This window comes from Microcaecilia unicolor, chromosome 3 (assembly GCF_901765095.1).
Source record: "Microcaecilia unicolor chromosome 3, aMicUni1.1, whole genome shotgun sequence".
NCBI lineage: Eukaryota > Metazoa > Chordata > Amphibia > Gymnophiona > Siphonopidae > Microcaecilia > Microcaecilia unicolor.
Genome location: NC_044033.1, coordinates 217,344,519 through 217,371,904, shown reverse-complemented (window position 1 = coordinate 217,371,904; position 27,386 = coordinate 217,344,519). Strand labels below are relative to the sequence as shown.

The window sequence follows — 27,386 nt, the reverse complement described above, 5'->3', positions numbered from 1 at the left end:
TTTTAATCAGGTCACCTGGGGTTATTTCTGTATCTTTATGCCATGTTTTCTTGGTCTCTGACTGCATTTGTTAACATACTGATACAGTAATGTAGAGGGACATTAACAGCCATATTCACACAGGAAAAAGATCTACATTTCTTGTTCGATTAGAACTGTGCGATAGACGTTTTTAAACTCGTAATGCCCAAAAATGAATAGCCATTTTTACAAAGTGAAACATCCAACCTTTGAATGGCAAAAAAAACCCAAAAAAAACAGGCACATGAACATCTGTCTTAGGACCTGCAGAACAGAGGAGTAACCTAGTGGACTGTAAACCAAGGAACACAGGTTCAAACTCCACAATAACATTTTTTTTTTCCTATTGTACCTGAGTGTACATCACTTCAATAGCCTAATGGAGTGGAGGAGTAGCCTAGTGGTTAGTGCAGTGGACTTTGATCCTGGGGAACTGAGTTCAATTCCCACTGCAGCCCCTTGTGACTCTGGGCAAGTCACATAACCCTCCATTGCCCCTGGTTACAAAATAAGTACCTGAATATATGTAAACCACTTTGAATGCAGTTGCACAAACCTCAGAAAAGTGGTATATCAAGTCCCATTTCCCTTTCCCTATTGGAGATTCTAGATGGAATGTTGCTACTATTTGAGATTCTACATGGAATGTTAATGTTGCTATTCCACTAAGAACATTCCTTGTAGAAGCCTGCCCTTGCAGATTAGCAACGCGGCTGCGCAGGCTTCTGTTTCTGTGAGTCTGACGTCCTGCACGTACGTGTAGGATGTCAGCCTCACAGAAACAGAAGCCTGCGCGGCCGCATTGCTGATCTGCAAGGGCAGGCTTCTACATGGAATGTTGCTAGTGGAGGAGTAGGCTAGTGGTTAGTGCAGCGGACTCTGATTCTGGGGAACTGGGCTCAATTCCCACTGCAGCTCCTTGTGACTCTGGGCAAGTCACTTAACCCTCCATTGCCCCTACAAAATAAGTACCTGAATATACTATGTAAACCGCTTTGAATGTAGTTGCAAAAATCACAGAAAGGCAGTATATCAAGTCCCATTTCCCTTTCATGCTTGCAGGTGTCTCATATATTTAGGTACAGTAGGCACTTTTCTGTTTCTGGAAAGCTCAGTCATGCTCAAAACATGGCCCTTTGCTCTTTGGAAGAACTGCAGTGTCAAATGTCCAAATTCTGACTTTCCAAAATAAGGATTTGGACATTTTTCACAGATGGCCATTTCTTTTAAGGAATTTTAAGACATCCATCTGCTTTGAAAATGAGCACCATAGCAGGTAACAGCAGATAAAGACCTGAATGGTCCATTCGGTCTGCCCGACAGTCACACTCATAAAAAAATTCATGATTAAACCAACAACGAATGTGGAATAAAATACTTGATCCTGGTCTTTCTTTGCCATTTCTTGATACTTCAAATAAGAAGAACCCAATGCTCAAAATGATTTTTGATTAATTTAGATGTTATAGGTATAAGCAGGCTAATGTGAATTCTTTAGACCTCAGCCGCTCTACCCTTGATTTGTCTGCCTCTTCACAGGTCAAAAACAATTCAAACTTTCTTACATTTTAATAATTTATATCCAAACATTATCTTATTTTTTCATTTCAATTAAACAAGTAAATCAGTGCTACTTAGCTTCAGCATGAAGATTCACTTTATGGGACCGCTAGCCGATATGCGGCATGTTTCGCAATAACTGCCCATTTTCCAACACACGCTCACCAACTGGTTATAGATATGGTGAGCGTGTGTTGGAATATGACCGAACCCTGAAACACCTACTGCGAAACATGCCACATGTTGGCTAGCAGTCCCATAAGTACATAAGTGTTACCATACTGAAACAGACCGAAGGTCCATCAAGCCCATTATCCTTTTTCCAGTACAAGTACCTGGCAAGATCCCAAAACGGTAGAATGCATTTTATGCTGCTGCTGCTTCTAGAAATACTGTTAAACAAATACAGCGCTAATCTACTACAACCAATTTGTGCAATACAAAAAACTAAGATGTCTGTGCAGGAATAGACAACTTATCATGCGTTATGTTATTAGGGGAGAGTCTCATATAGTCACCGGGGCCTGCTGTATTATTTCACTCACCGATAAGGTGAACCCCTATCGGTGACGATTTTAATCATCGACAAAACCCCCCTTCCTTCCTAAGTGTGCGGTGGCTGTAAAGATGGAACCAAGGAGGTTCAATCAATATCCGGTGCTACATCCAAAGCTCGAAAAGCAAAACAGGCACCTGTCGGGGTCCAGAGATTCGTATGCACACCCGAACATTCAGATAAGTGATTACTGCAAGCCTGCCGTTGTCAACATCTTGACGCTTAGAGTGTGTGGGTGATTGAGCGATAAGCACAAAGTATTTTGCAGTAAAATAAAGATAAAAAAAGAAAAAGTAAAAAAAACAAACATCTTTACAGCCACTACACACTTAGGAAGGAAGGGGTTTTTTTTATCAATGATTAAAATCGTCACCGATAGGGGTTCACCTTATTGGTGAGTGAAATAATACAGCAGGCCCCGGTGGTTATATGAGACTTTCCCCTAATAACATAACACATGATAAGTTGTCTATTCCTGCACAGACATCTTAGTTTTTTGTGCTGCTTCTAGAAATAAGCAGTGGATTTTCCCAAAGTCCATTTTAATAATGGCTTATGTACTTTTCCTTTAGGAAGCTTTACAAACCTTTTTTAAACTCCACTATGCTAACTGCTTTTACCACATTCTCTGGCAACGAATTCTAGAGTTTAATTACACATTGACTAAAGAAACATTTTCACAGACTCGTTTTAAATTTACTACTTTGTAGCTTCATTGCATTCCCCTTAGTCCTAGTATTTTTAGAAAGAGTAAACAAGCGATTCACATCTACCCATTCCGCTCCGCTTAGTATTTTATATTCCTCTATCATATCTCCCCTCAGCCATCTATTTTCCAAGCTGAAGAGCCCAAGCTGTCTCAGTCTTTCCTCTTCTCTGTACCTTTTCACCCATAAAGTGAATCTTCATGCTGAAGCTAGGTAGCATTGATTTACTTAATTGAAATGACAAAAATATGACAATGTTTGGATATAAATTATTAAAATGTAGGAAAGTTTAAATCATTATTGACCTGTAAAGAGGCTGGCGAATCAAGGGCAAAGTGGCCCTTGTGAAACAAGTCGCCGCTGAGGTCTAAAGAATTCACATGACCCTGCTTATTTCTTTAACATTTAAATTAACCGAAAATCATTTTGAGCGTTGGGTTCTTTTCTTTGGATTCTTGTGTTACACCCACCTTGAAAAGTACTTGGCTCAATTAATTGTGATTTCTTGATACTTCAGCATCTTCTGTCACTCCGCAGTAGGGGCAATTCTGGATGCCTGAGAACTGGGTTCGATTCACACTGCAAGCTCATTGTGACTCTGGGCAAGTCATTTAATGCTCCATTGCCTCAGGTACAAAATAAGTACCTCTATATAATGGGAATGAGACTTGATATACTGCCTTTCTGTGGTTTTTGCAACTACAATCAAAGCGGTTTACATAGTATATACAGGTACTTATTTGTACCTGGGGCAATGGAGGGTGACGAGACTTGTACAGAGTCACAAGGTGCTACAGTGGGAATTGAACCCAGTTCCCCAGGATCAAAGTCTGCTGCACTAACCACTAGACTACTCCTCTACTCCCAATATGTAAACTGTTTGATTGTAACCAAAAAGGTGGCATATCAAATCCCTCCCCCTTTCCCCTCCAATTAGGCTCCTGGAGTGTGCTTAGTAGGATTCTATCCTATAAAGGAACCTAGGTGCCTAGGTTTTGTTATAGAATACTAGAGTAACCCGCTATCAAAGCGCCTAACAATTAAGCATTCACTCTTATGCCAACCATGGAACTGGTAAGGGTGTGCATATCTAAATGCATTAGGGGCCTGTGTAACTCATAGTGAGAGCCCTGTCTATGTCCCACCCATGTTCCATCCCTCTGCACACACTTTGCAAATATGCACTATAAGATTAAACAAATATTTGCAGATTAGCTTTTAAACAAGATGAGGATTGACCACCGAGGTGGAGAAATGAGATTTGCTATGAACGGAGCAATGCTAAAACAAGGAAGTAGCGCGATCAACAAGAGTCTTCCAAAAATCCAAGGAGACATAATGAAGAGTCTTGTTGATCATGCTACTCCCTTGTTTTAGCAGATTAGTTTTTAGGCATCATGCTAGCATTTATGCATTTAAGAGTGTGTATATATGCGCACAAAGCAGAGTTACTCACCTGTAGCAGATGTTCTCTGAAGACAGCAGGTCACTTATTCTTACATCATCAAAGACGCTACCCAGGGTACTATATCTTTAAGAGGCCTTTGGCAGTGTCCCACCCATGCATGCGCAAGTGCCTTCCCACCAAGCGTGAGAGCAAGGGACTAGAAGTGCAATGACATAGCTGAAAGAATACAACTACTAGGGAAGGAGGAAGGGAATATGAGAATACGTGTCCTGCTGTCCTCGGAGAACACCTGCTACAGGTGAGTAACTTTGCTTTCTCCAAGGACAAGGAGGACAGCGTTTCTCACATCTGGGGATCCCTAGCTACCAGGCCCACCGTAAACAAAAAACAACAGGCAATAAAGACTGGCAATGGTAAGGTCATTGAGACATCAATCAACCTGAACTAAAGAATATTTGTGTAGGTGCAGCCTGAAACAGAATAAACTAACGGGCCTAGAAGGGTGGACTTGAACTCTAGACCCCAAACAAATTCTGCAGGACTGTCTGATCAAACCGACTATTGCGTTGGGTATGCTGCTCAAGGCAGTAATGCGATGTGAATATGTGAACTGATGACCACGTCGCAGCTTTGCAAATCTCCTCAACAGAGGCTGAACTCAAGTGGCTACTAACATAGCCATGGCTCTGACCTTATGAGTCATAACATGACCCTCAAGAGTTAGCCTAGCCTGGGCATCAGTTAAGGAGATGCAGTCTGCTAGCCAATTATATAATGTGCGTTTACTGACGACTGCCCCCATCCAGTTTGGATCAAAAGAAACAAAAAGCTAGGTGGGCTGTCTAGTCCACTCCAGATAGAAGGTCAAGGCTCACTTGCAGTCCAAGGTGTACAGTGCACTTTCACCAGGATGGGCATGAGGTTTGGGGAAGAATTTTAGCAGGACAACTGACTGATTAAGATGGAACTCTAACACCACCTTATGAAGAAACATAAGATGTATGCAGAGAATTGCTCTATTAGGATATGCACTAATGAACCCTTAGACAGTTTGCATTCGAACCAGACTCGGAAAGGTGTAGGAGGTATTCAAGCAGGTTTTGTGTAGGGCAAGTGAGAGATTTAGGGACCTGCCCTCACACCAGATGGCAAACCTCCGCCATTTAAAAGTATAACACCTCGTAGAGGAAGCTATCCTGGATTCACCCTCAGGCAGCTGCAGGGATGCAGATTCTATGCTCTCAACATCCAGGCCATGTGGGCCAAGGACTGGAGGTTGAGAGCATAGAGAGAGCCCACATTCTGTGTGATAAGGGTCAGAAAGCAGTCCAAACTGCATGGACCTTCAGAGGATAACTCCAGATCCTCTGTGATGAGGATCATGGTCCCCCAATCCTGCTTGAGTTTCAGTAAAGGTTTCCCATCAGAAGAATGGAAGGATATGAATACAAAACACCCTCCCACCAACTGAGAAGGGTCCACTGGGCGCCCCGCAAATGGGGGCATGCCATGAGAGTGACATGCAGTGAGGAGGCCATGTGGCCTAACAATCTCAACATCTCCTGAGCTGTGACCTGCTGGCTGCTAAGAACCCGAGAGGTGATGACGATGAGGGTATCTGCACATGCCGAAGGCAGTTAGGCTCGAGCCTGAAATGTGTCTAGCAGGATTCCTATGTACTCCAATCATTGACCTAGGAACAGGTGAGACTTTGGGTAGTTGATAACGAACCCTAATAGCTCCAAAATCTAAATAGTTCATGCAGAAAATGAATGGAGAGTGCATGGATTCTTGAGCACTGTCCTTTGATGTGCTCTTCACCAGCCAATCATCCAAGTAGGGAGACATGTGAATTCTCAGTCTACATAGCAATGCAACAGCTGCTGCTAGGCATTTTGTGAACACACTGGGAGCGGATGGAGAGCAAACAGCAAGATGTGATACTAATAGTGGTATCTCCCTACATGAAATCTGAGATACCTTTATGGGTGTAAGTATCCTTGAAACCCAGAGAACACAGACACTTGTTTTTCTGAATTATGGGGAGAATGACGCCCAGGGATATCATCCTGACCTTTTCTTTGATCATATATTTGTTCAGGTTCCTTAGACTTAGGATGGGACAAAATCCACATCCCATCCCACCCACCCACCCCCATCTTTTGGGGCACAAGAAAATACCTGGAATAGAATCCCTTCTCTAGTGGAATGAGTTTGACAATGTGGGTCTTTAAAAGGGAAGAGAGTTCCTTTATAAGCATTTTCCAGTGCTGAAAGTCGAGATAAGACATTCTCGGTGGTGGTTTCATTTGCCAATGGAAGACATACCCTTGTCAGACTATTTGGAAAAGCCACAGGTCTGAGGTTACAAGGAGCCACCACTGATGGAAAAAAATTCAGCCTCCCTTCAACCGGTTGTGGAATTTGGGTCAGTTTCAGTCCCAAATCTAAAAGCGAAATTCAGTTGGCCTCTACTCTCCGCGGAAAACTGAAGACCGCTGGTCCCATGTGCTCACGCTAGGCAGGACCTCTTAAAGATATAGTACACTTTGGAGCATCTGCACTGAGGTTTCATCAGATGTTGTCACCCATGTGAGAAACGCTGTCCTGCTCGTCCTTAGAGAAATGCTAGAATTCTAAACATTTACGCATGTAATGCATGCGTAAACATGAGTGCCATTGTTCTTACAATGTACAAAATAATCACTTAGCACCAATACATCTATTATCAATGCCATTCTCATGTTTTTTTTTCTGCTTTATCACTATGTCCAGTTTTCCTGCATCAAACTCCATATGGATTGGAATAGACGTCCCAGCTCATCCAAACCTCTTCATTCTCCCTTTTTCTCTCAGGATTCAGATATCACAGTGACATTATAGTGTTTATACAAGTGTGACTGGATGAGACATACTATCTTATTAGGCGTTTCTATATTCAGGTTTGCAGCCAGCAACAAGGTGAGTAACCATTTCCAGTTCTGCTTTACAGTCTGATTTATCATGATTTCTTCTTTTTTTTTTTTTTTTTTAAGTACCTCCTTTTTTCCTACAGGAGCACACATAGATAATTTTAATCTTAACCTCTGTGTTGTGGTTTATTTTCTGTTGGCATGAGTTGATGAACAAGTTCACCATGACCTACTGTATCTCTCTACTGTGGATCTTCTCATGTGTTTTTAAGGCACATTTGTAACTGTAACATTTATCACATTCAGAACATTTAAACGGCTTTTCTCTCAGATGGGTGATTTCATGCTGTCGCAAGTTGCCTTTCTGATGAAAACATTTGTCACATGCAGAACATTTAAATGGTTTCTCAGTACTATGGATCTTTTCGTGTGTTTTTAGGGCACATTTGTAACTGAAACTTTTATCACATTCAGAACATTTAAATGGTTTCTCTCTCAGGTGGGTGATTTCATGCTGTCGCAGGTTGCCTTTCTGATGAAAACATTTGTCACATTCAGAACATTTAAATGGTTTTTCTCCCCTGTGGATTTTTTCATGCGTTTTTAGCACACATTTGTAGGTGAAACTTTTATCACATTCAGAACATTTAAATGGTTTCTCTCCTGTATGAGTGATTTCATGCAGTCGCAAGTTGCCTTTCTGATGAAAACATTTATCACATTCAGAACATTTAAATGGTTTCAGTCCTTTGTGAAATTTCTGATGAATTGTAAGTTGTGACCTGTACGGAAAACACTTTTCACATTCTGTACAAATAAAAAGCTTGCTTCGTGTATGAACTATTTTATGTTCTGCCAGGTCTGATATGTTGGTAAACCTGTCCTCACATTCAGTACATTGATAAAGTATCTCCCCTTCATTTTGTCTCTGAGTTTGCAGTGGGTTTGGGAAGCGATTGTAATTTCTCTCTTGTTGAGTACATATATTTAGTCTCTTCCCCTTTGGGGCTTTTTCTTTCATGCTCGGTCGTAATGGTCGATTGATACCTCCTTCAAAAGCAGCTGAAGGATCCAGGTTGTCTCTGGGTGGGTCTTTATGTGTTGATTTCTTCTTCTGATGTTCATTGTGCATTCTCTGCCTCTGACTATTATTCCTGAATGTGTCAACTGTTGAATAATAATGGAACTGTGATCATTAACTTTACAACTATGGAGGAGGACATATGATTAGGTAAATATAATAGTTGAGGTATGACTCCATATGACACATACCTAGGGTGCTGTTGTTACAAGTAAAAAAGGACAGAAATAGACCAATTCCAATCTTATATGGCCAGTTCTGTGCATTTCATCCTCCTCTCCTGTAGGGGTTTTAGATACATGGGTATGCAGGTGTCTCCCGGTACAAAGGGCTTATAGTCCGATATTTAAAACCATTCAGCTGGCCAGTTAAATGGCACACAGTCGGCTATCTGGCAATATCAAGCAGGAGATAGCCAGCTCTCTCCCGCAGAATACTGCCAGTTAGTGCTTAGCGGATAGCCGGTTATGTCATGTGATACAGGGGAAGGGAAAGGGAAATAGGACTTGATATACCACCTTTCTGTGGTTTTTGCAACTACATTCAAAGCGGTTTACATAGTATATACAGGTACTTATTTCTACCTGGGGCAACCGAGGGGTGAAGTGACTTGCCCAGAGTCACAAGGCGCTGCAGTGGGAATTGAACCCAGTTCCCCAGGATCAAGGTCCGCTGCGCTAACCACTAGGCTACTCCTCCACAGCCAGCTACAAACCAGACCTTCAATGCAGGTCTCCGGAAACACCCCGGCATTGAATATCCGTACTCAGCGATGACCACGGACTCAGCCCAGCTATCTTCCGTGGTCTATCGGGCTCTTAATGTATACAAGGAAAACATACTGGTGCACTGTGTCGGCTGGAGAGTGATTTCACCTGCAGTGATTTCTTTCACTCTAATTATAGTCACTAACCAAAAACTCTGAAATGCCCTCCAGGAGACTTGAGATTTCTTCAGCTTAACGCAACTGCATTCTAATGACTTAGTATTACATATTAAGTGGTGGGTATTCAAAGTGATTTAACCGGTCAGGAGAGGCTCCTGCCCAGTTAAATCATGTGTGCAAGGTGATCTGCTGATATTAAAGGGCAAAGCAGGCAATTTTGGGGGGCAGACTGGGGGCAGAGTTGGCATTTAACCGCTTCAGGTAGCCAAACAGGACTACATAAAGCAGAGCCCTATTTCTGTCCAATTTAACTTATGCCCTTTACTGGATAACTGACAGCCGGCCACATATAGCCAGATACTCAATGCCGATACCCAGATGTGGCCTGGCACTGAATATTTAGAGGCCCTTTTACTAAGCTGCATAGACGTGTACGTGCATCCTATGTGCATTAGTTGGTAATTTCATTTTTTACACGCATCCTGCACGCTGCGGAAACTGGGCGATAATCGTCATTCTACATGCACAGACAATTACCGCAGGGTAACCGTGTGAGACCTTACCGCTAAGTCAATGGTTGGTGGTAAGGTCTCAGACCCAAAATGGATTTGCGCCATTTTTGGCAAAAATTTTAAAAAGGCCTTTTTTTTACAGGCACGCTGAAAAATGGATCTGTGTGCGCCCAAAACACGCACCTACACTAGCACAACCCATATTTCATGCACCTTAGTAAAAGACCCCTTATTTATTTATTAGCATTTATTTTCCACTCTACCTTAAAATTCTAGGCTGATAACAAAATACATAAGTAATCAATAAAACACAACATTAAAACAACTAAAATCAAATAAGACAAAAAGCAAATGCAGAAACAGCATCACCAAACAGCTCACATCTTCTACAATTAAATTATTGGTTGAATTAATTAAATTATCATGCAATGCAGTTCAATTCTGTGCTTCATAAATTTTCATCTCATAAATAACCATCAGTCGATCAAATTAAACAGTATCTTAAGCTATCTCAATTCATAGTTCCATAGGCAACCTGAAATAACTGTTTTCAATGCAACCTTAAAGTCTTGGGCATAACGCCAGCAGCAGCCACAGAAACACTGACCATCGCCAGCTAAATTTTTACCCCTACAAATGTATAATCAAGTAATAAGATTCACCCTGAATCAGTAAAATTTGAAGTACAATCACTGTTTTATTTTAAATGATTTTCTTGCTCACCCCTCTTGATATTGGTATCCTTGTCTCCTCCCTCTAGCTGGTCCCAAACCTGAAGCTGTTTAACTTTCAGGATATCCACTGTGGGGTCAGGACTGTACCCTCTTCTGCCTGTTAGAAAAAACAGGAAAATCTCTTCAGTTTTTAAATGCTCTTGGATATTGACTGAAATAAAACATTTGGCTAAAGTGAGATAATAGGAATCCTGGTGCTCTGAAAACTGTTTTTGAACTCTTTATCATGGAGGAACAAGAAAATCCCAAGTATCACATCAACATCATCATAGGATACAATAAGGGTTATTCAGAAGCTTTATTCATGATTTCCAAGGAGGTCTGATGGACAGGAGATGGCATGACATCGCAAGGCTGAAGCCTGTCCACCCAAGGAGATTTTAATTCTCCCCAATGCAGCAGCAGCAGCAGCAGCAGCAGCCGCCATGTTGGTACACTCAAAACAATGTAATTGATAGGGTGACAAACTCTGCCTACTTGCTTCAGGCCAGAAAATGTGTCAAGCATTCTCCTGTTAATCAAACCTCCTTGAGGATTTCTATGGGGAAATATCAGCATTCGCTTAAGTATATCATACACACATGAAAACACTATTTCCGAAAATCACTATTTACATATAGAAATCCAGAGGATGTGGTTTAGGTACGACTTAGACAGGATTATAATCCATGTTGATCCCCCATTTCACAAAGACAATACATATACATAGGGAAAACACTCTACGGCCATTTACTGCCTAAGCCCTTAATGCCTACTATTCAGGAGGTGGTAAGTGCTCATGCATTGCAGTAATCAGTCAGCACACACCTACAGCGCAGCCCTGCGCTAGAAAATAGAAAAATATTTTCTGTCACAGGAAATGGCACGTGGCAAAATCAGAGCTACCACCGGAAGCCTGGGCACATCCGGCAGTAGTGCTGATTTCCCTCATGCTACCCACGCAGTAGCCCTTCCGCCCTTTAATAAAAGGGCTCCTAAGTCTCTCCACATCAGAAGGTAGTGATGAGTCCAGCCACAGTCCGAGCAGGCACAAGACTGAATCCCACTACCATTGCTGATTTCCACTCAGTGTTGGCGCTAATGCAGCTCACACGTGGAAAAAAATAACATCAGTCATGAAGATGGGAACCTGTTCGCCCACAGCCTCGCCAACACATAGGATTACTCCCCCTGATATTCAGCCCATGGTGGTCAGTGTTAAGCCTACTTTTGGTACCAGACTAATTATCCAGGAATGTTTCAGCCGCTAAAAGTTATCTGGTTGTGGCTAATATTCAATGACAGTATCTGGACAATTATCTGGATAAGTTAGGACCACTGCTCCCTCTAAACTAAGTTCTGTCTACAGTCCTGCCAGTGGGGGGGTGCTGTTTCACTATCACATTTTCAATAGTGAAGGAAAGGTGAGATCTGCAGGCTTCCAGGGAATCTGTCCCTAGTTCCTGAAAACACAATATTGAAGGACCACCCCCTACTGGTAACAATGCAGTTGGAGAACACACGCTGAGCTTAGAGGGAACAGTGGTTATGACTGCTACTTGTGCGGTTCTGCCTACCTAGATGGTTATTCAATACCAATGCTCGGATATCGGTGGTACCCAAGTAACTTCTGGACCACTCTGGCAATATCCAGAGTGTGCTTTGGAATTTTCTGTCTCGCTCTCTTAGAGCTGAATCCTCTTATTCTTTGTTTTGTACAGCCCTTAAGACTTACCTTTTCACCTGATACGTCTAGTAGCGTTATAGAAATGATAAGTAGTAGTAAGTAACATAGTAGATGACAGCAGAAAAAGACCTGCATGGTCCATCCAGTCTACTTTCCTATCCCCAAGATTTTGGAGTTCCTTTCATTTTTTGATTTTGTCATCATCTTTGTAAACCGCTCTGATTGCGTTCAATATCCTTGAATGACCAACGCCTACACTTATTTATTTAAAAATGTATAACCCGCACACCTGCAGTCCTGAGAAGGGAACAATAAACAGTGTTGAAGGCAGCGTTCAGACATTTCGGACATGGATCGAAATCAAGTATATCTTACCATTGTACAAAAGTTTTGAAGTTTACTCTTTAAGGGGGATCTCATAGGCTTACCGGAAAAGAACAGTTTTTAGAGCTTTTTCGCGTATGGCTCAGAGCTGGTCAGGCAAAGAGTTCCACGGTTTAGGTACAGCAATGTGGAAGATCGAGTTCCTGTATTTATCTAGAAAAACCTTGAAAGAGGGATCATCGAGCAGATTAGAGGATGCAGACCTCAAGGACCTAGAGGATGCAAACTTGTTGAGATCACCAGCCACCGCTAGGTTAGAGTCTGTAAGACAGTCTGCTTTTTACTGCACTGCCCCGTCCCTGTGGAATTCTCTTCCACCCATGCTCCACCTCCAGCTTGCCTTTCTCACGTTTAAGGCAGCTCTCAAAACCCACTTCTTCAAGTTGGCTTTTAGTGAAAATTCATGACCTCTCCCCACTACCAGGTTGCATGTGCTACTGTCCCCTCTAGTTTGGTCTCTCTACCTCCTTATACCTATGAATGATTGTTGCAGTCCTATTGAACATTGGTGTACTTTTCTAGTTCCGTGATTTTAATTTTATTGTAAACCATATGAGCGGTATAGCACGTGTTTAATAAACGATAAACGGTGGTCAGAGCAGATATTCAGCAGCGCTTTCCAATAAATGTCGTTGGATATTTGAACTCGGCACAGACAGAGCAATTTAACCATGTAGGAATGACTCAGAATATCAACCCTAGTCTAAATTTGGACTAAAAAAAGGGAGGGGGGTGGGTAATGATATGTTGCGAGGATCAAAGTAATGCAGCTTATAGTGTCTGCTTTTATCTATCTTCTGGTTTGAATGTAAAAGGCTAATAGCACTGTGACCGCAACTAAAACAATGAAATGCTTAACAAGGCATCTTTTTTCCAGCAACGATGAGCATCCTTGTGAATAATACAATGAGGGCTGGCTGCCCTCATCTTTCTTCAGCGAAGTGGGAGGGGGATAGGAAGGGGAGGGTGTTGCATTTGGGAGACTGGGGAGAGGATCAGAAGGTGGAGCAGGGGGCTCTGGACCTGGGCAGATACAATTATGCGGGTTCTGGTTCAGCCAGGGCCTGCATAAGCACTGGCAGCACCTAAAGAATTAGCTCCAGATTTTCAATGCTATTGCCCGGACATGGCCCGGCATTGAATATCTGGGGCTAATACTGATCACCACATGCTGAATATCGACTGGATAGATTATAAAATTATTTAATTTGAATGCATATAAGTAAGCTAGGAACATCAAAAGACCATAACAATATTTAAAGTAACAAAAACAAATATACTAAAAAATACTTATATATATATATATATATATAGGGTAGTGCTCAGAATCAAGTGTATGTGATCCACCAAAGACTGATAATCACTAAATCAATCATCGCACCACAATCCTAACCCAGAAAAGCATTGTGATCACAATTCAGGCAACAATTCAAATGGAAAATTATATCCATTTATCTGTGCTGAAATATCAAAACTAACAGCTTTCCGAGTAGGGTGGCAGTCTTTTATGTTGAAGACCAGTCCAAAGTATTCTGTGATGTGTCCAAACTCATAGGAAACCCAACAACTTCAATGATATTAATCCAACACTTGATAAAGACAAGAGTTCATAGCCCAATATTTTCCAATCCTTGATTCTGAACACTACCCTACTCACACATTTTTTATGTTTACTTTTGTTTTTTTTTATTTTTTAGTATATTTGTTTTTGTTACTTTAATAAAGCTGTTTGAATATTATTATGGTTTCTAGGTTATATTTTGAAGACCTATATTATAAATATTGTTCCCCCCCTATACTTTTTATTTTTGCAAGTATACATATAAGTATACATAACATGTATTCCAGCCATGAAACTGATTTAAGTACCAGGGCCTACATGTGTGCATGTTCTTTAATCTCGTATTTCGGTCTGTCTGTGGTGATGCTTCTGTTCTTATGTTCATAACATGGGCGTAAAACATACACCACTTTATAAAAATATAGCTTATAAATGGTGCAGACAATAAGATACTATGTGCATACATGTGGAAATAAATGTATGCAGAAAGGCATCAAGCAGATATTAAACAGGGCAACAGAAAATGCGGAACGTTATGGAACACCTTCTGGACAGCAAAGATTAGATATTTGGTTCTTGATCATAAACTTCTCATTCTTGCTGTGCCTGGTCCAGAAATATTTGTAACAGCCTATGACTAGCGTTAAACCAAGCTACGTCACCTGCTTCATGCAGTTCTTCGTAAGTGCCTCTAATGGTAAGGCTTCCACTTTCTTCAGATCCCTCGGGCTCAACCCCAAATTCCTCTTGCTTAAATCGGATTACAATTTCTGGCTTGATATTAGAGAAGCCTATTAGGGGAAAAGATGGTTACAATGTACTCAATATTCAAAGGCTTTTGTTTTAAAATTATGACACTTATATGGATAACTTTTGTGCATATAAGAGAGGAAAAGAGTTTGGGCAGAGACCAGCTTAATTATCTGAAGAGCTACAAAATTCACAGGCCAATGCTCAGAACTCCCACAGTACAGCCAACAGCACAGAACCCATACCGCTGTAACAGCGCAGAAAACTAGCTTGCCCAGGGCCACCGACGGGGTCGGGCAAAATTCCCCGGGCCCGCACCTCCAAGGAGGGCCCAATGCCGGGGTCTCTCTCTCTGTCCTGCTCCTGACAGGACCCGAGTGATCGCATCCCGACAGGAGCAAGAGAGAGAAAACTCCAGTGTCCGGGGCCCCCTTGGAGGCTGGGGAGGACCCGGAGGAGCAGACACTGCAGGTCTTCCTCCAGCGCTGCTCTTCTGCCCATTGCTTGCTGAGCAGCTGCTTTTCCTCTGAGGTGTGCATGCTTGGTTTTGAAACCAAGCATGCCCTGAGAGAAAAAGCAGCCACAGGAGCAGGCAATCAGCAGAGTGAAGAGTCAGTGCTGGAGAAAGACGTCTTCTGCTGGAAGGGCCTTGGGATCCCCGCCAAGGTATTTGAATTGCGGCAGCGATCTGGGGAGGTAGGGCAGCAGTGGACGACGATTGTGGGGGGGGGGGGGGGGGCCCTGCCCCGGTTCAGTCTCTCAGCAACCCTGAGCTCGCCAATGCTCAAAGGAAATTGTATTCAAATTATGTGTGTGCTGTAAAAGCAAAAGCAAGGGGGGGATGTGTTTGGTACATGCAAAGGACAGTTTTGTGGTAAGGTCAAGTTGTGCACCAGACAAAGCCAAAAGTGACACACACATTGACACCTGTTTTCTGTGCCTTTAATTACAATTTTTTGTTTGTTTGTTTTACTCGGAAGACTTTTATTTAAGCGCAGGAGACAGGCGCCAATCTGTGCTTTCACTTTCGGGATTCGTCTATCACCACCAACGCTTAGGGATTTGCATGGGCTTCTTTCTGCTTCCAAATTAAATTAAAAAAAACAGTAGATTTCAAAGAAAGAATCAACATTTTTTTAAATCATATCATTTTTTTTTCATAAACTTTTCTTAAAAAGCTAAGAGTTGCCTTCCTTGAACTTTTCAAGAAATTTATGAAAAAAAATATATGATTTTAAAAATGTTGATTTGAACATAACTAAATGGAAAAGAAGAAAAGTAATAGAGTTTTTCCGACTAATCAGGAAGCAGCTTAGTGCGCTGGGAGCTGATAAGCACAACGTTTCTGAAGTCTTTTCCTCCATTAGTATATAACATCTAATATGCAATAATTCAAGCAGTTTTTCATTACTGAGATCTTATTTTCTTTGTATTTTGTACTGTTGCCTACAGCAAGTCCTGGGTCATTTAATTTGAGAATTACAATTAATAAGAGCACAAGTTAATAAATTGAACTATCAATACAATCCAGAAATTATTACAGAATCTTCTCAAATAACCATATTTTGAGAAACTGTCTAAAACGCATAAAATTATCAGAAAGTCTAATAAATGCAGGAAGATCATTCCAAAATTTAAAAGAAGGCAAATGCAGGACTAATCTATTTCTCAATTTTATTATAGGAGCATAAGATGGGAAAGATAACAATGAAAGCATATACACTGGGGCAAGACCATAAAGAGGGTCATTTTCGATATGACATCTAAGTCCGACTTTGGAAGTTTTGCTGAAAATGTCAAAAAATCGAGTAGTCAAAATGACCATTTTTCCAACCAGAAAAATCTTTTTTTTTTTCCAAAAAATGTCTGTTTGCTAGATGTCTTTGTGCTGTATGTGTTTATCTTTGTGGTCCATTTTCAAAAAAAAAAAAAAACACATCAACGTGAAAATTACACAAAGTCAAGTCACTGGGATGTAGGAGGAGGAGCCAACATTCTTAGCAGACTAGGCGGACAAACATCCAAGGAGAGCAGTGGGGGTACCCTAGGGGGCGCTGCAGTGGACTTCACCTAAAACTCCCAGGTACACATCTCACTATAACCCCCTTATACTGTATGGTGAGCCCTCTGAAACCCACCAAAAACCTACTGTACCCAACTGTACACCACTACAATAGCCCTTATGGCTATTGGTGTCACCTATATTTATTTTTTTTTATTTTTGTTACATTTGTACCCCGCGCTTTCCCACTCAAAGCAGGTTCAATGTGGCTTACATATTATATACAGGTACTTATTTGTAACTGGGGCAATGGAGGGTTACGTGACTTGCCCAGAGTCACAAGGAGCTGCCTGTGCCTGCAGTGGGAATTGAACCCAGTTCCCCAGGACCAAAGTCCACCACGCTAACCACTAGACCACTCCTCCACTATATGTGGGTACAGTAGGTTTTTGGTGGGTTTGGAAGGGCTCACTCTTTCCACCACAAGTGTAATAATTAGGATGGATTATGGGCCTGTCTCCCTTCTCCACAGTGCACTGCACCAACCACTAGACTATTCCAGGGACCTGCTTGCTGCTTTAATAGGACTGGCTATAACATCTGAAGCTGTCATAGAGGCTGGTATGTACTGTTTCATTTACATCTTTGCAGGGTGAGAGGGGGAGTCAGTGAACACTGAAGGAGTAAGGGGCTATCATTCCTTTATTCCTCCAATAGTCATCTGGTCATTTAAGGCACTTTTTTTTTTTGGCTTATTCATTCTGAAAACAGGTCTAGCTCAAAACATCTTAGTTTTAGTCCTGGATGTTTTTGTTTTGTTCCATTACGGCTGAAAAAGTCCCAAGTCTTAGAAACTCCCAAATCCTGCCCTTAACACGTCCCCAACACAAGCCTTTGAGATTTGGACATACTGAAGACAAACAGCATAGAAAAACGTCTAAAAAATCGGTTTCAAAAATACTGATTTGGACGTTGTTGTGAGAAAAATGTCCAAATGCTGCTTTATTCCACTTTTTAGACGTTTTTCTATTTTGAAAATGAGCCTCAAAATATCTTAAATATCAAATAAGGGAAACAGACACTGCAGGCAAGACAGAGGATCAAGTTGTCTTGCTGTATCAGTGTCAGAATCCAAATAATGTCAGCCAACCTTAATAAAGGAGTGCAAGAGAAAATTTAGACTTGAGTCGCTATTCTTAGTACCACTTTCAACCCATTTAATGCTCAGTGAAAACACAGATTATACAGTCGGAAAACCTATTTTATATTTACAAGGATACACTGAGAACCCACTAATGGTTTCCTAAAATAATTTAATTCTCCAGAGGTTTGATGTCAACGGCTTCTCTTCTGCGATCTCAAAATGTAAAAACCCTCTGAATTTAAAACATTTACTTACTCTTAGCGGGGTCATTCATGTTTTCTTTTCTCTCCCACTTATAGTGTTGAAAGAAATATTTCTCATCTTCCTTTTTAATCTTGAATATAACATCAGGATTAACGATTGAATAACCTGTCATTAAGAAATAGCAAAATGACATTTATACTGTATTTGTACATCCCTTAGAGCAGGTTGCAAATCAGGAAGCCAAATTCCAATTTCCTCCACTGACTCTCCTGGAGATCTTGAATAAATCCATCGTGTCAGGTACAAACTCAGGACCCTATTTACTCAGCATTTTTCCCCCAGACACCAACCCCCAAATTCTATATATGGCGCTATGGATTATGTGTGTAAATTTCTGAACACAATTTAACTCAATAACGAGTCAATGCCGATTAGGGATAATTGGCTTTAATTGAAATTTAGGGGCTTGGATCTGCAAGTAAAATAATTTACGTGTGGCTCCAAAAAGGGGTGTGGCCAGGGGAGGGTCATTCCTCCAATTTACACGCACAGTTAGAGAATAACGAGGATCCACACCAGGTTTCAGGTGGTGTAAATGCTCGCACATAAAGTTAATCACAGGTCTGGGAGTAAGCGCGATTCTATAAACGGTGCATAACTTTGAGCACCTGTCACGGCCGTGGCCTTGTCCCCGCATCCCGACTCACTTTTTCTTCCGGTGATTGAGCTCCGTGGTTTCTCCAGATTGTCTCCCTGCACTACGTCCCTCCTGCGCTGATGCCTCAGCTGCCTGTTTTCCTGTCAGAATTCTATAAAGATGCGCGCGTAAATTTTTCCACATGGGTCCGAAAGGGGGGCATGGCCATAGAAGGGGCATGGGTGTTCTGAGAATTTGCACACAGTGTTATAGAATAAGGTACATCCGTACCTAATTTAATTTAATTTTTATTTTTGTTACATTTGTGCCCCGCTCATGGCAGGCTCAATGCGGCTTACATATTGTATACAGGTACTTATTTGTACCTGGGGTAATGGAGGGTTAAGTGACTTGCCCAGAGTCACAAGGAGCTGTCTGTGCCTGAAGTGGGAATTGAACTCAGTTCCTCAGTTCCCCAGGACCAAAGTCCACCACCCTAACCACTAGGCCACTCCTCCACTCCACTAGGCGCAAGAAGTTACACCAGGTTTCAGCTGGCACTAAGCGCTAATATATAAAAGGAGCGTTTAGGGCTCAATTTTTTCGGCACCCAAATTTGGGCGTCATTTACACAATCTAGTCAAATGTGTGTATCTCTCGCAACTAGGAACGTGCACCGACACTGGCTCTATGTCTTTTGTAATTGCTCACGCCTAAGCATATTTGTGAATATATACCTGGTTACTCTAGTATTCTATACTGGAAAGTAAAAATAAGCTCCTAATAGGTGCCCTCTGGGCGCTTAATTATAGTTGCTGATTTTCCTCTTGGGGGTAATTCTATAACATGGTACTTAGGGTAAGAGATATTGAGATAGACATGGGGAAAGCCACTGCTTGGCATGGAATCGGAAATATGGAATCTTGCTACTCTTTGAGATTCTACCTGGAACCTTGCTACTCTTTGGGATTCCGCGTGGAATCTTGCTACTCTTTGGGATTCTGCGTGAAATCTTGTTATTTGGGATTCTGCTTGGAATCTTGCTACTCTGAGGTTCTGCCTGGAATTTTGCTACTCTTTGGGATTCTGCGTGGAATCTTGCTACTCTTTGGGATTCTGCGTGAAATCTTTTTATTGGGGATTTTGCTTGGAATCTTGCTACTCTGAGGTTCTGCCTGGAATTTTGCTACTCTTTGGGATTCTGCGTGGAATCTTGCTACTCTTTGGGATTCTGCGTGAAATCTTTTTATTGGGGATTTTGCTTGGAATCTTGCTACTCTGAGGTTCTGCCTGGAATTTTGCTACTCTTAGGGATTCTACGTGGAATCTTGCTACTCTTTGGGATTCTGCGTGAAATCTTGCTACTCTTTGGGATTCTGCAAGGAATCTTGTTATTTGGGATTCTGCATGGAATCTTTCTACTCTTCGGGATTCTGCATGAAATCTTATTTGGGATTCTGCTTGGAATCTTGCTATTATTTGGGATTGTGTGGAATCTTGCTACTCTTTGGGAATCTGCATGGAATCTTGTTACTCTTTGTGATTCTGCGTGGAATCCTATTCTTTGGGATTCTGCATGAAATCTTGTTATTTGGGATTCTGCGTGGAATCTTGCTACTCTTTGGGATTCTGCATGGAATCTTGTTACTCTTTGGGATTCTGCGTGGAATCCTATTCTTTGGGATTCTGCATGAAATCTTGTTATTTGGGATTCTGCGTGGAATTTTGCTACTCTTTGGGATTCTGCATGGAATCTTGTTACTCTTTGGGATTCTGCATGGAATCTTGTTACTCTTTGGGATTCTGCGTGGAATCCTATTCTTTGGGATTCTGCATGAAATCTTGTTATTATTTGGGATTCTGCGTGGAATCCTATTCTTTGGGATTCTGCATGAAATCTTGTTATTATTTGGGATTCTGCGTGGAATCTTGCTACTCTTTGAGATTGCTACTCTTTGGACTGTGCTCACTAAACTTCCTCTTTTGAAACAAATTACATTGGTTAAGATTAGAAGCACGTATTCAATTTAAGATTGCTTGTCAAGTTTATAAATTAACTCAAAGACGTTTTAATAGCTCGGAGTTTATGTACATAAGAATATAAGAGTAGCCATATAAAGGGTCAGACTAATGTGCCATCTAGCCCAGTATCCTGTTTTGCAAACAGTGGCCAAGTCAGGTCACAAGCACCTGGCAGAAACCCAAGTTGTGGCAACATTCCATGTAGAACCCCAAAGAATAGCAAGATTCTGGAATCCTAAAGAGTGACACGATTCCGTGTAGAACTCCAAAGAGTAGCAACATTCCATACTACCAATCCCAGGTCAAGCAGTTGCTTCCCATGTCTGTCTCAATAGCAGACTATGGACTTTTCTTCCAGGAATTTGTCCAAACCTTTTTTAAACCCAGATAGATACACTAGCTGCTATTACCACATCCTCCGGGAAAGAGTTCCAGAGCTTAACTATTCATTGCATGAAAAAAAATATTTCCCTACTAGAGCATTAATCTGCTATTCAAAAGTATTCAAAAGGGGAACCGGCACAATATGAAACAGATATGGTGGACTGTTGAGTTAGTCATCGAGCACACAGCACTTGTATTGTGATGCATACAGATGATTGGAGGTGGCGTATTTAATCAGCCAACGGAGGGTCAATAGACATACAGTGTTTTTCCATGAAGAGCAGTCATCCAGCGTTTATGTGGAAACACTTTTACAGCGTCCAAGCGGAAGGCGTGGCGTCTGTAGGAAAAGGACTATCTAGCTAGCAGGACTGAGTTCTGATCATTTGTGCATGATATAATGTATAAGTATGGTAAAACATATATAAAATAAGAAACAGCATAAGTATGCAGTATAAAATGTAAAACCAGTTGTTTTGTATTCAAATACAGGTGGTGCAAGGTGAGTGGAGGAATGAATGTGTGAGGTTTTAACATTAGGTAGCAGTGCTGGTGAGGTTAGTGGGCAATGCAATACAATAAAACGTTTTTGTGATATGAAAAAAATACTGGAGTCTTTGTGTAATAGATTCAAAAGTAGGACCAGAATCCAAGATTATTCCAAGCACTTTATCGACCATCAGTCTTGTACATTTGTGCATGTAAGGCACAGATTAATGTAAAGGACACTTTTTCAAGATGGGTTTTTTACGAGTCTGTCCAACTCAGGCCTCTGCATGTGCTGCAGGTATGTTGCTCTGCTTATACATGCATGCCCATCTACATGTCTAAAGTGTGTAAATGCTGCCTAACCTTTTCACAACCACCTCTAAAAGTCTGATATTAAATTACAGAGCAGCATCTTTTGCCAGGCCTGCAGCAGCAGTGTTCGTCACTGTCTATTTATTCATTGGGATTTATTAACCATCTTTATGAAGAGATTCATCCAAGGCGATGTACAGCAGGTACAGTTTAACATCAAACTTACAATTTTGTTAACAAAATAGTGATGACCTTAGACACCTTAAAGGTGTGTAAAGGGCTAACTGTGTCCTGGAGAGCCACAACAGATAGACTTGGGTTGACATCAGGAAGCAGATCATCAATTTCAGGCATCCTATTCTCCTCCCTATTTAACGTCTTTAGTTATCTCTATAGGTCAGTTCTTCCCTCTCCTAAATGGGCCTATTACGAGCACACACAAGATGTGCTGCCTTTTTCTTCATTGCACCAAAATTCTGGAACGATCTTTCCCCTCCTTTGAGATCTGAACTTTCCTTCTCCTGGTTTAAATCTTTGTTGAAGACTCATTTTTTTTTCTGCTTTGCTTTAGGCCCCTCCCCCTAGGACCCCCGAAAGGCAGGGGACATGTGACCTCAGCAGGAAGTTTTTCCACATGTTGGACTGTTTGGATGACTGCTCCTATGCTTACATGACCTCTTCTACCTTACTTTGGCGTTACTTTCCTGTTTTTATTTTTAGACTGTATAAATCGCTTTGACCTTGTCTAGAAATGGCATTATATTACATATAACAATATACATAAACAGACATCTGGCATAAGGGATTTTTTCAACCCTTATAAAACGTCAGCTCTCACCCACAATATACTTGTGGGAGTCAGATGACAACAAATGCATATTTACCCCGAGACACGAGGATGTCATGAATCTCCTGGATGACTCTCTTATATATCTCTTTCTGCCATTCTTCCAAAACGCTCCATTCTGTTTCCAGGAAATAAGCAGCGACATCGTTGAATGTGATCGAGACCTGCAACAGCAAACAGGGCATCCTCAGCTACAATTTCATTATGAGTTTTGTGTAACACACTATGCTATGTGACTTCTCTATCCAGGGCCACATTAAGCCATCTGATGCCAGGGCCGCCGAGAGACTGGGCCGGGCCCGGGACAAGGCCGCCCCCTGGGCCCCGCCCCCACTGCCACCCCCCCAGGTTGTCACTGCCCCCCCCTCCGAGGGGAGTCCGGTGCCACAGTCCCACCTGCCTCCGCCACCGGGCCGGGCCCCTTCCATCCGAACCCACGCCAGCAGAAGTGCTGTCTTCTGACTCCGGCGTGCACGGCCCACACAGACGCGCTCCTCTCAGCTGATCTTCGCTATACTCTGCAGGGCTTCTGTGCGTCTGACATTCTGCACGTGCAAGACGTCAGACGCACAGAAGCCCTGTAGAGTACAGCAAAGATCAGCTGAGAGGAGCGCGTCTGTGTGGGCCGTGCACGCCGGAGTCAGAACAGAAGACAGCACTTCTGCTGGCGGAGGTTTGGGTGGAAGGGGCCCGGTGGTGGTGGCGGGTGGGACTGTGGTGCCGGGCCCCCCCTTGGAGGCCCGGGCCCTGGGAATTTTGTCCCCCCTGTCCCCCCCTCTCGGCGGCCCTGTCTGATGCCCCTTGGCCCTTCTGTTGCTTAACTGACAAGACATTAAGACTCAATCAGTACTAACAAATGTCATTATTGTACAGAACAAAACATTGTATATATTTATAATGATTAGAAAAACACTGAATATCATGTTGTACCCAATGGTGTGGCAGACAGCAGTGAATGAGTTAGGGGCATGATAGCTAAGAGAGAAAAAAAACTCTGTGGTGCCCCCTCCCCTTCCCTTAGTGCTTATTTTGCTTAATGGTTAATCCAGGGCTGACTGTATCCAGTTCTCCAGTACATTATAACATGAAGAGAACTCTGTTCTCTTAAATATTCAGTATTTTCTGTGGATTCTCTGGTCTGTTCAGAAGGCAATCTTGGGTGCTGGCTGATTTCGCAGTTGAAAGGAGGAGACTGTGTCAAAACACCGGTGGCACAGTCAAGGAGGGGGTGGGATTGGGGATCTCCACTTTAGGCTCAAGCCTTTGAAAACCACTCGCCTCCTCCTCATGCTGCTGCCGTAAAGACAGTCGGTAGCGTGACGCCTGGATGTCTCGCATATGCGCAGCTCTTACGTGAAGTCAGCAGGCATGAGGAGTTTCGGCATCAGTGGCTGGAATCACACCGCTGCCGCCAACTTGCAGGAAGAGGAGGGAAACGGCTCAGGCAGCAAATTTCTTTGGCTTGTAGGGCTTTGGCGTCCCCACCAGCAAAGGTAATATTTTTATCACATGGGGGGGGGGGGGGGGGAGAAATGGAAGAAATACAGTGCCTCCCCTCAATTCACCCTCAAAAACAGAGGGCTGGCTATGTCCCTGCAACACACTAGGACCTTAGACAAGAGAAGCACACAGCAGCCACATCAGCTGAGCAGGTGAGGGTAACAGGGATGATACCTAGATGCAGAAAAATTGACAGTGTTAGGGTCAGACCTGGGGAATAGAAGGAGAAAGAGTGTTAAGTGTATGTTTTATGTGTAATATGGTATTTGTTTATTTAAAAATTTGATATACCGCCCAAACTATAGGTAGACCTAGGCGGTTTACAATTCTAAAAATTAATTACAAATATGATTGATAGAAGAAAGGAACTACAATGTTCAAATAGAAGAAATAAATAAATTATGGTATTTGTGCATTAGTATGGTTGTGAAAATCATTTATATGTGAGGGTGCACCATACATGTTTGTATGAAAAGCAAGAGTATGGTTATAGGTGTGTACCTGTGAAAAAGTCTGCATGGCCTCCCCTCCCTCGATCCTGCTCTGCTCTGCTGATCACAGGGTAACCAAAACAAAGCTGCATAGACATGCAATGATTTTTGAAGTGTGCAGTGAGGAGAGAAGGCTGGAAGACTGAGCCCCACAGGAAAAAGTTGTCTTTTTACTACTGATGTGCTATAAAAAAAGAGGAGAAAGAAGAATTTCTTACCTGATCAGAAACCCGGGCAGACATTTCCCTCTGGATGCAGCAATGGAGATTAAGATTTCCCTGTTCTCGAAAAGATAAATCCGACAGGAGGAGACTGGGCTGATACCTTAAGGATCTCAGATAAAGTCTGTCCTCTCACCTCTCTGCTGATTTAGGGATTTCCAGTACTGGGGAGGGAGAAAGTTTCTGCTTTTGATCTTGAGTCTTTGCAACCCAACCAACACAACAGAAAGACAAAAGCAGCAGAGCATGCGCAAAGCTCCCGTCCTGGGGGATCCCACCTCCTTAAGGTGGAATTTCGAGATAGGGTGAGACACAAGGAACAAGCAGAGATCTCTTTATTCCAGCTGCGGTTGGGTTCAATATTCACCTTCAATCAATATGTATATTCTGCAGGGCTATCCATAATAACAGAACTGTTAAGTTACCCATTCCAGAGGCAGATTTTTTTTTTTGGCTGGTCCTGGATCTGCCAACCTCATACTGGGGCATTATGGGATCCGCAGCACTGATTTCAATTGGTAGAATTATGGACTACAAATACTACACTGCTTTGGGATGCAAGTTTAAACCCAGGACCAGCCAAAAAGCCTGCCTCTTGTAATAATAGCAACTCTATATATACATCAGGGGTTCTCAACCCCCAGCCCTCAGGACACAACCAGCCAATCAGGTTTTCAGGCTACCCACCATGAATATACATGACATAGATTTGCATAGAATGGTGGAGGTAGCGCATCAGAGATGCCAAGTTACCCAGTTCCAGGCTGGAGACTTTTTTGGTCTGTCCTAGTTTTGAACTTACATCCCAAAGCAGTGTGGGATTTGTAGTGCCTGATCCTGCCCATTGAAATCAGTGCTGCAAGTCCCATAATGCACCAGGATGGGGTGATCAGAAATCTAGGACTGTCCCAAAAGCTCCATCCTGGAATTGGGTAACTTGGCATCTCTCAGTGCATGCAGATTTATCTCCTGCTTATTCATTGTGGATATCCTGAAAACCTGACAGGCTAGGTGTATCCTGATATACATGAATGAGGTGACCTTATCAGCATTATCCAATGTAGCAGGTTAATATGATTGCTCAACAGATACAGACCAACATTAAAAAGAAGTTATATCTTCACTAGCAGTCAATGAATGTCTAGCTTTATTATCCATTGATTTTTTTTCAAACTTACCTAATGGGGTTTATGTTCTGGGTGCCACCTAGGCAGTCACCTAGCTTGTACTTGGAGAGTGACTAACCTTGTGCGTGACCAGTATTTCTTAAAATTGGGGAGCAGGGCTGGGACTGGTATTCACCAGGAGGCCAGATAAGCAGCTTTCTCAGACTTTTATATAATCCACATGCTCAATAACTCAGACGGCCAAATTGCGCATGCAACCTAATTGTTTAACAAGCTAATCAGCGCCAATAATTGGCGACTAGCAATGAATTACCGGCACTAATTGGCACTAATTAGAATTTATGTGAGCAATTTTCTAAGCGTATTCTGTAAAGTGCAGCATCTAAATTCTAATGCGCAAATCATGAAAGGGGTATGGCCATGGGCAGTTTGCGTGCTGCTATGGAAAACGCTCAATCCGCACCTGTTAGGTGTGAGCATTTACACCAAGTTTTTATTAGTGTAAATGGCCATGCCTAAATTTTAGTCACGAAGACAGGCACTACACGTGTTCTATAAATTGTGATTTATTAGGTGCCCTTTATAGAATTTATTTCCGAATGTACATCCGAGCATTTTTTAGAATGTGGGCATTGCATGAATGAACTTGTGGGCAGAATATTAAGAGGTGACTTTAAAACAGTGGTTATCAACCACTGTGTCACCAATAGGGTCCCCATTTCTACTTCTTGGCTAGCCCCAATAATAGCTGCTGCGACCAGACCCAAATGGAAATGCAAGAGAGAGTCCGAGAAGTAAGGCAGATGGAGTCTTCCAGAAAACCAAGGGAGACATCAAAACGCCTGCATCAGGAGTCTCGTATTGTTCATTGTACAAAGGTAGGCAAGTTCTGAGAGAAGAGGACATTTCTCTGGATCTACTGTGTTGATCTAAAGTTACATAGAGGGTGCCCCCGTTCAATTATGCCCCATCTATAAGGGCGGCCATCTCTAATGATGGCCCCGTTAAGCGGCGTACCCGACTGTATTATCGAAACAATATGGCCGGCCATCTTTCGTTTTGATAATACGGTCGGGGCTGGCCAGATCTCAACATTTGGGCCGCCCTTAGAGATCGCCGGCATTAGAAATGGCCGCCATTGGTTTTCGCGATAATGGAAACTAATGGCAGCCATCTCAAACCCGGCCAAATCCAAGCCATTTGGTCATGGGAGGAGCCAGCATTAGTAGTGCACTGGTCCCCCTCACATGCCAGGGCACCAACCGGGC

The 27,386-nt window shown here is 42.3% G+C and overlaps 1 protein-coding gene and 1 long non-coding RNA gene across 2 annotated transcripts; both read right to left on the bottom strand.

Annotated features, from left to right (window-relative positions):
• Nucleotides 1-6,869: 6,869 nt before the first annotated feature.
• Nucleotides 6,870-18,177, bottom strand: LOC115466312 (oocyte zinc finger protein XlCOF6.1-like). The gene is made up of 4 exons (XM_030197483.1): nt 18,140-18,177; nt 14,651-14,779; nt 10,367-10,474; nt 6,870-8,331 (listed from the first exon to the last, which is right to left on the bottom strand). The coding sequence occupies exons 1-4, from the start codon at nt 18,156-18,158 to the stop codon at nt 7,394-7,396; spliced, it is 1,194 nt and encodes a 397-aa protein (XP_030053343.1). The 5' UTR covers nt 18,159-18,177; the 3' UTR covers nt 6,870-7,393.
• Nucleotides 18,178-18,211: 34 nt separating this feature from the next.
• On the bottom strand, nt 18,212-25,213 carry LOC115466318. Its single transcript, XR_003941534.1, has 3 exons — nt 24,989-25,213; nt 22,817-22,943; nt 18,212-18,253 (listed from the first exon to the last, which is right to left on the bottom strand). It is a non-coding gene; the product is annotated as an uncharacterized LOC115466318 (long non-coding RNA).
• Between the last annotated feature and the right edge of the window lie 2,173 nt (nt 25,214-27,386).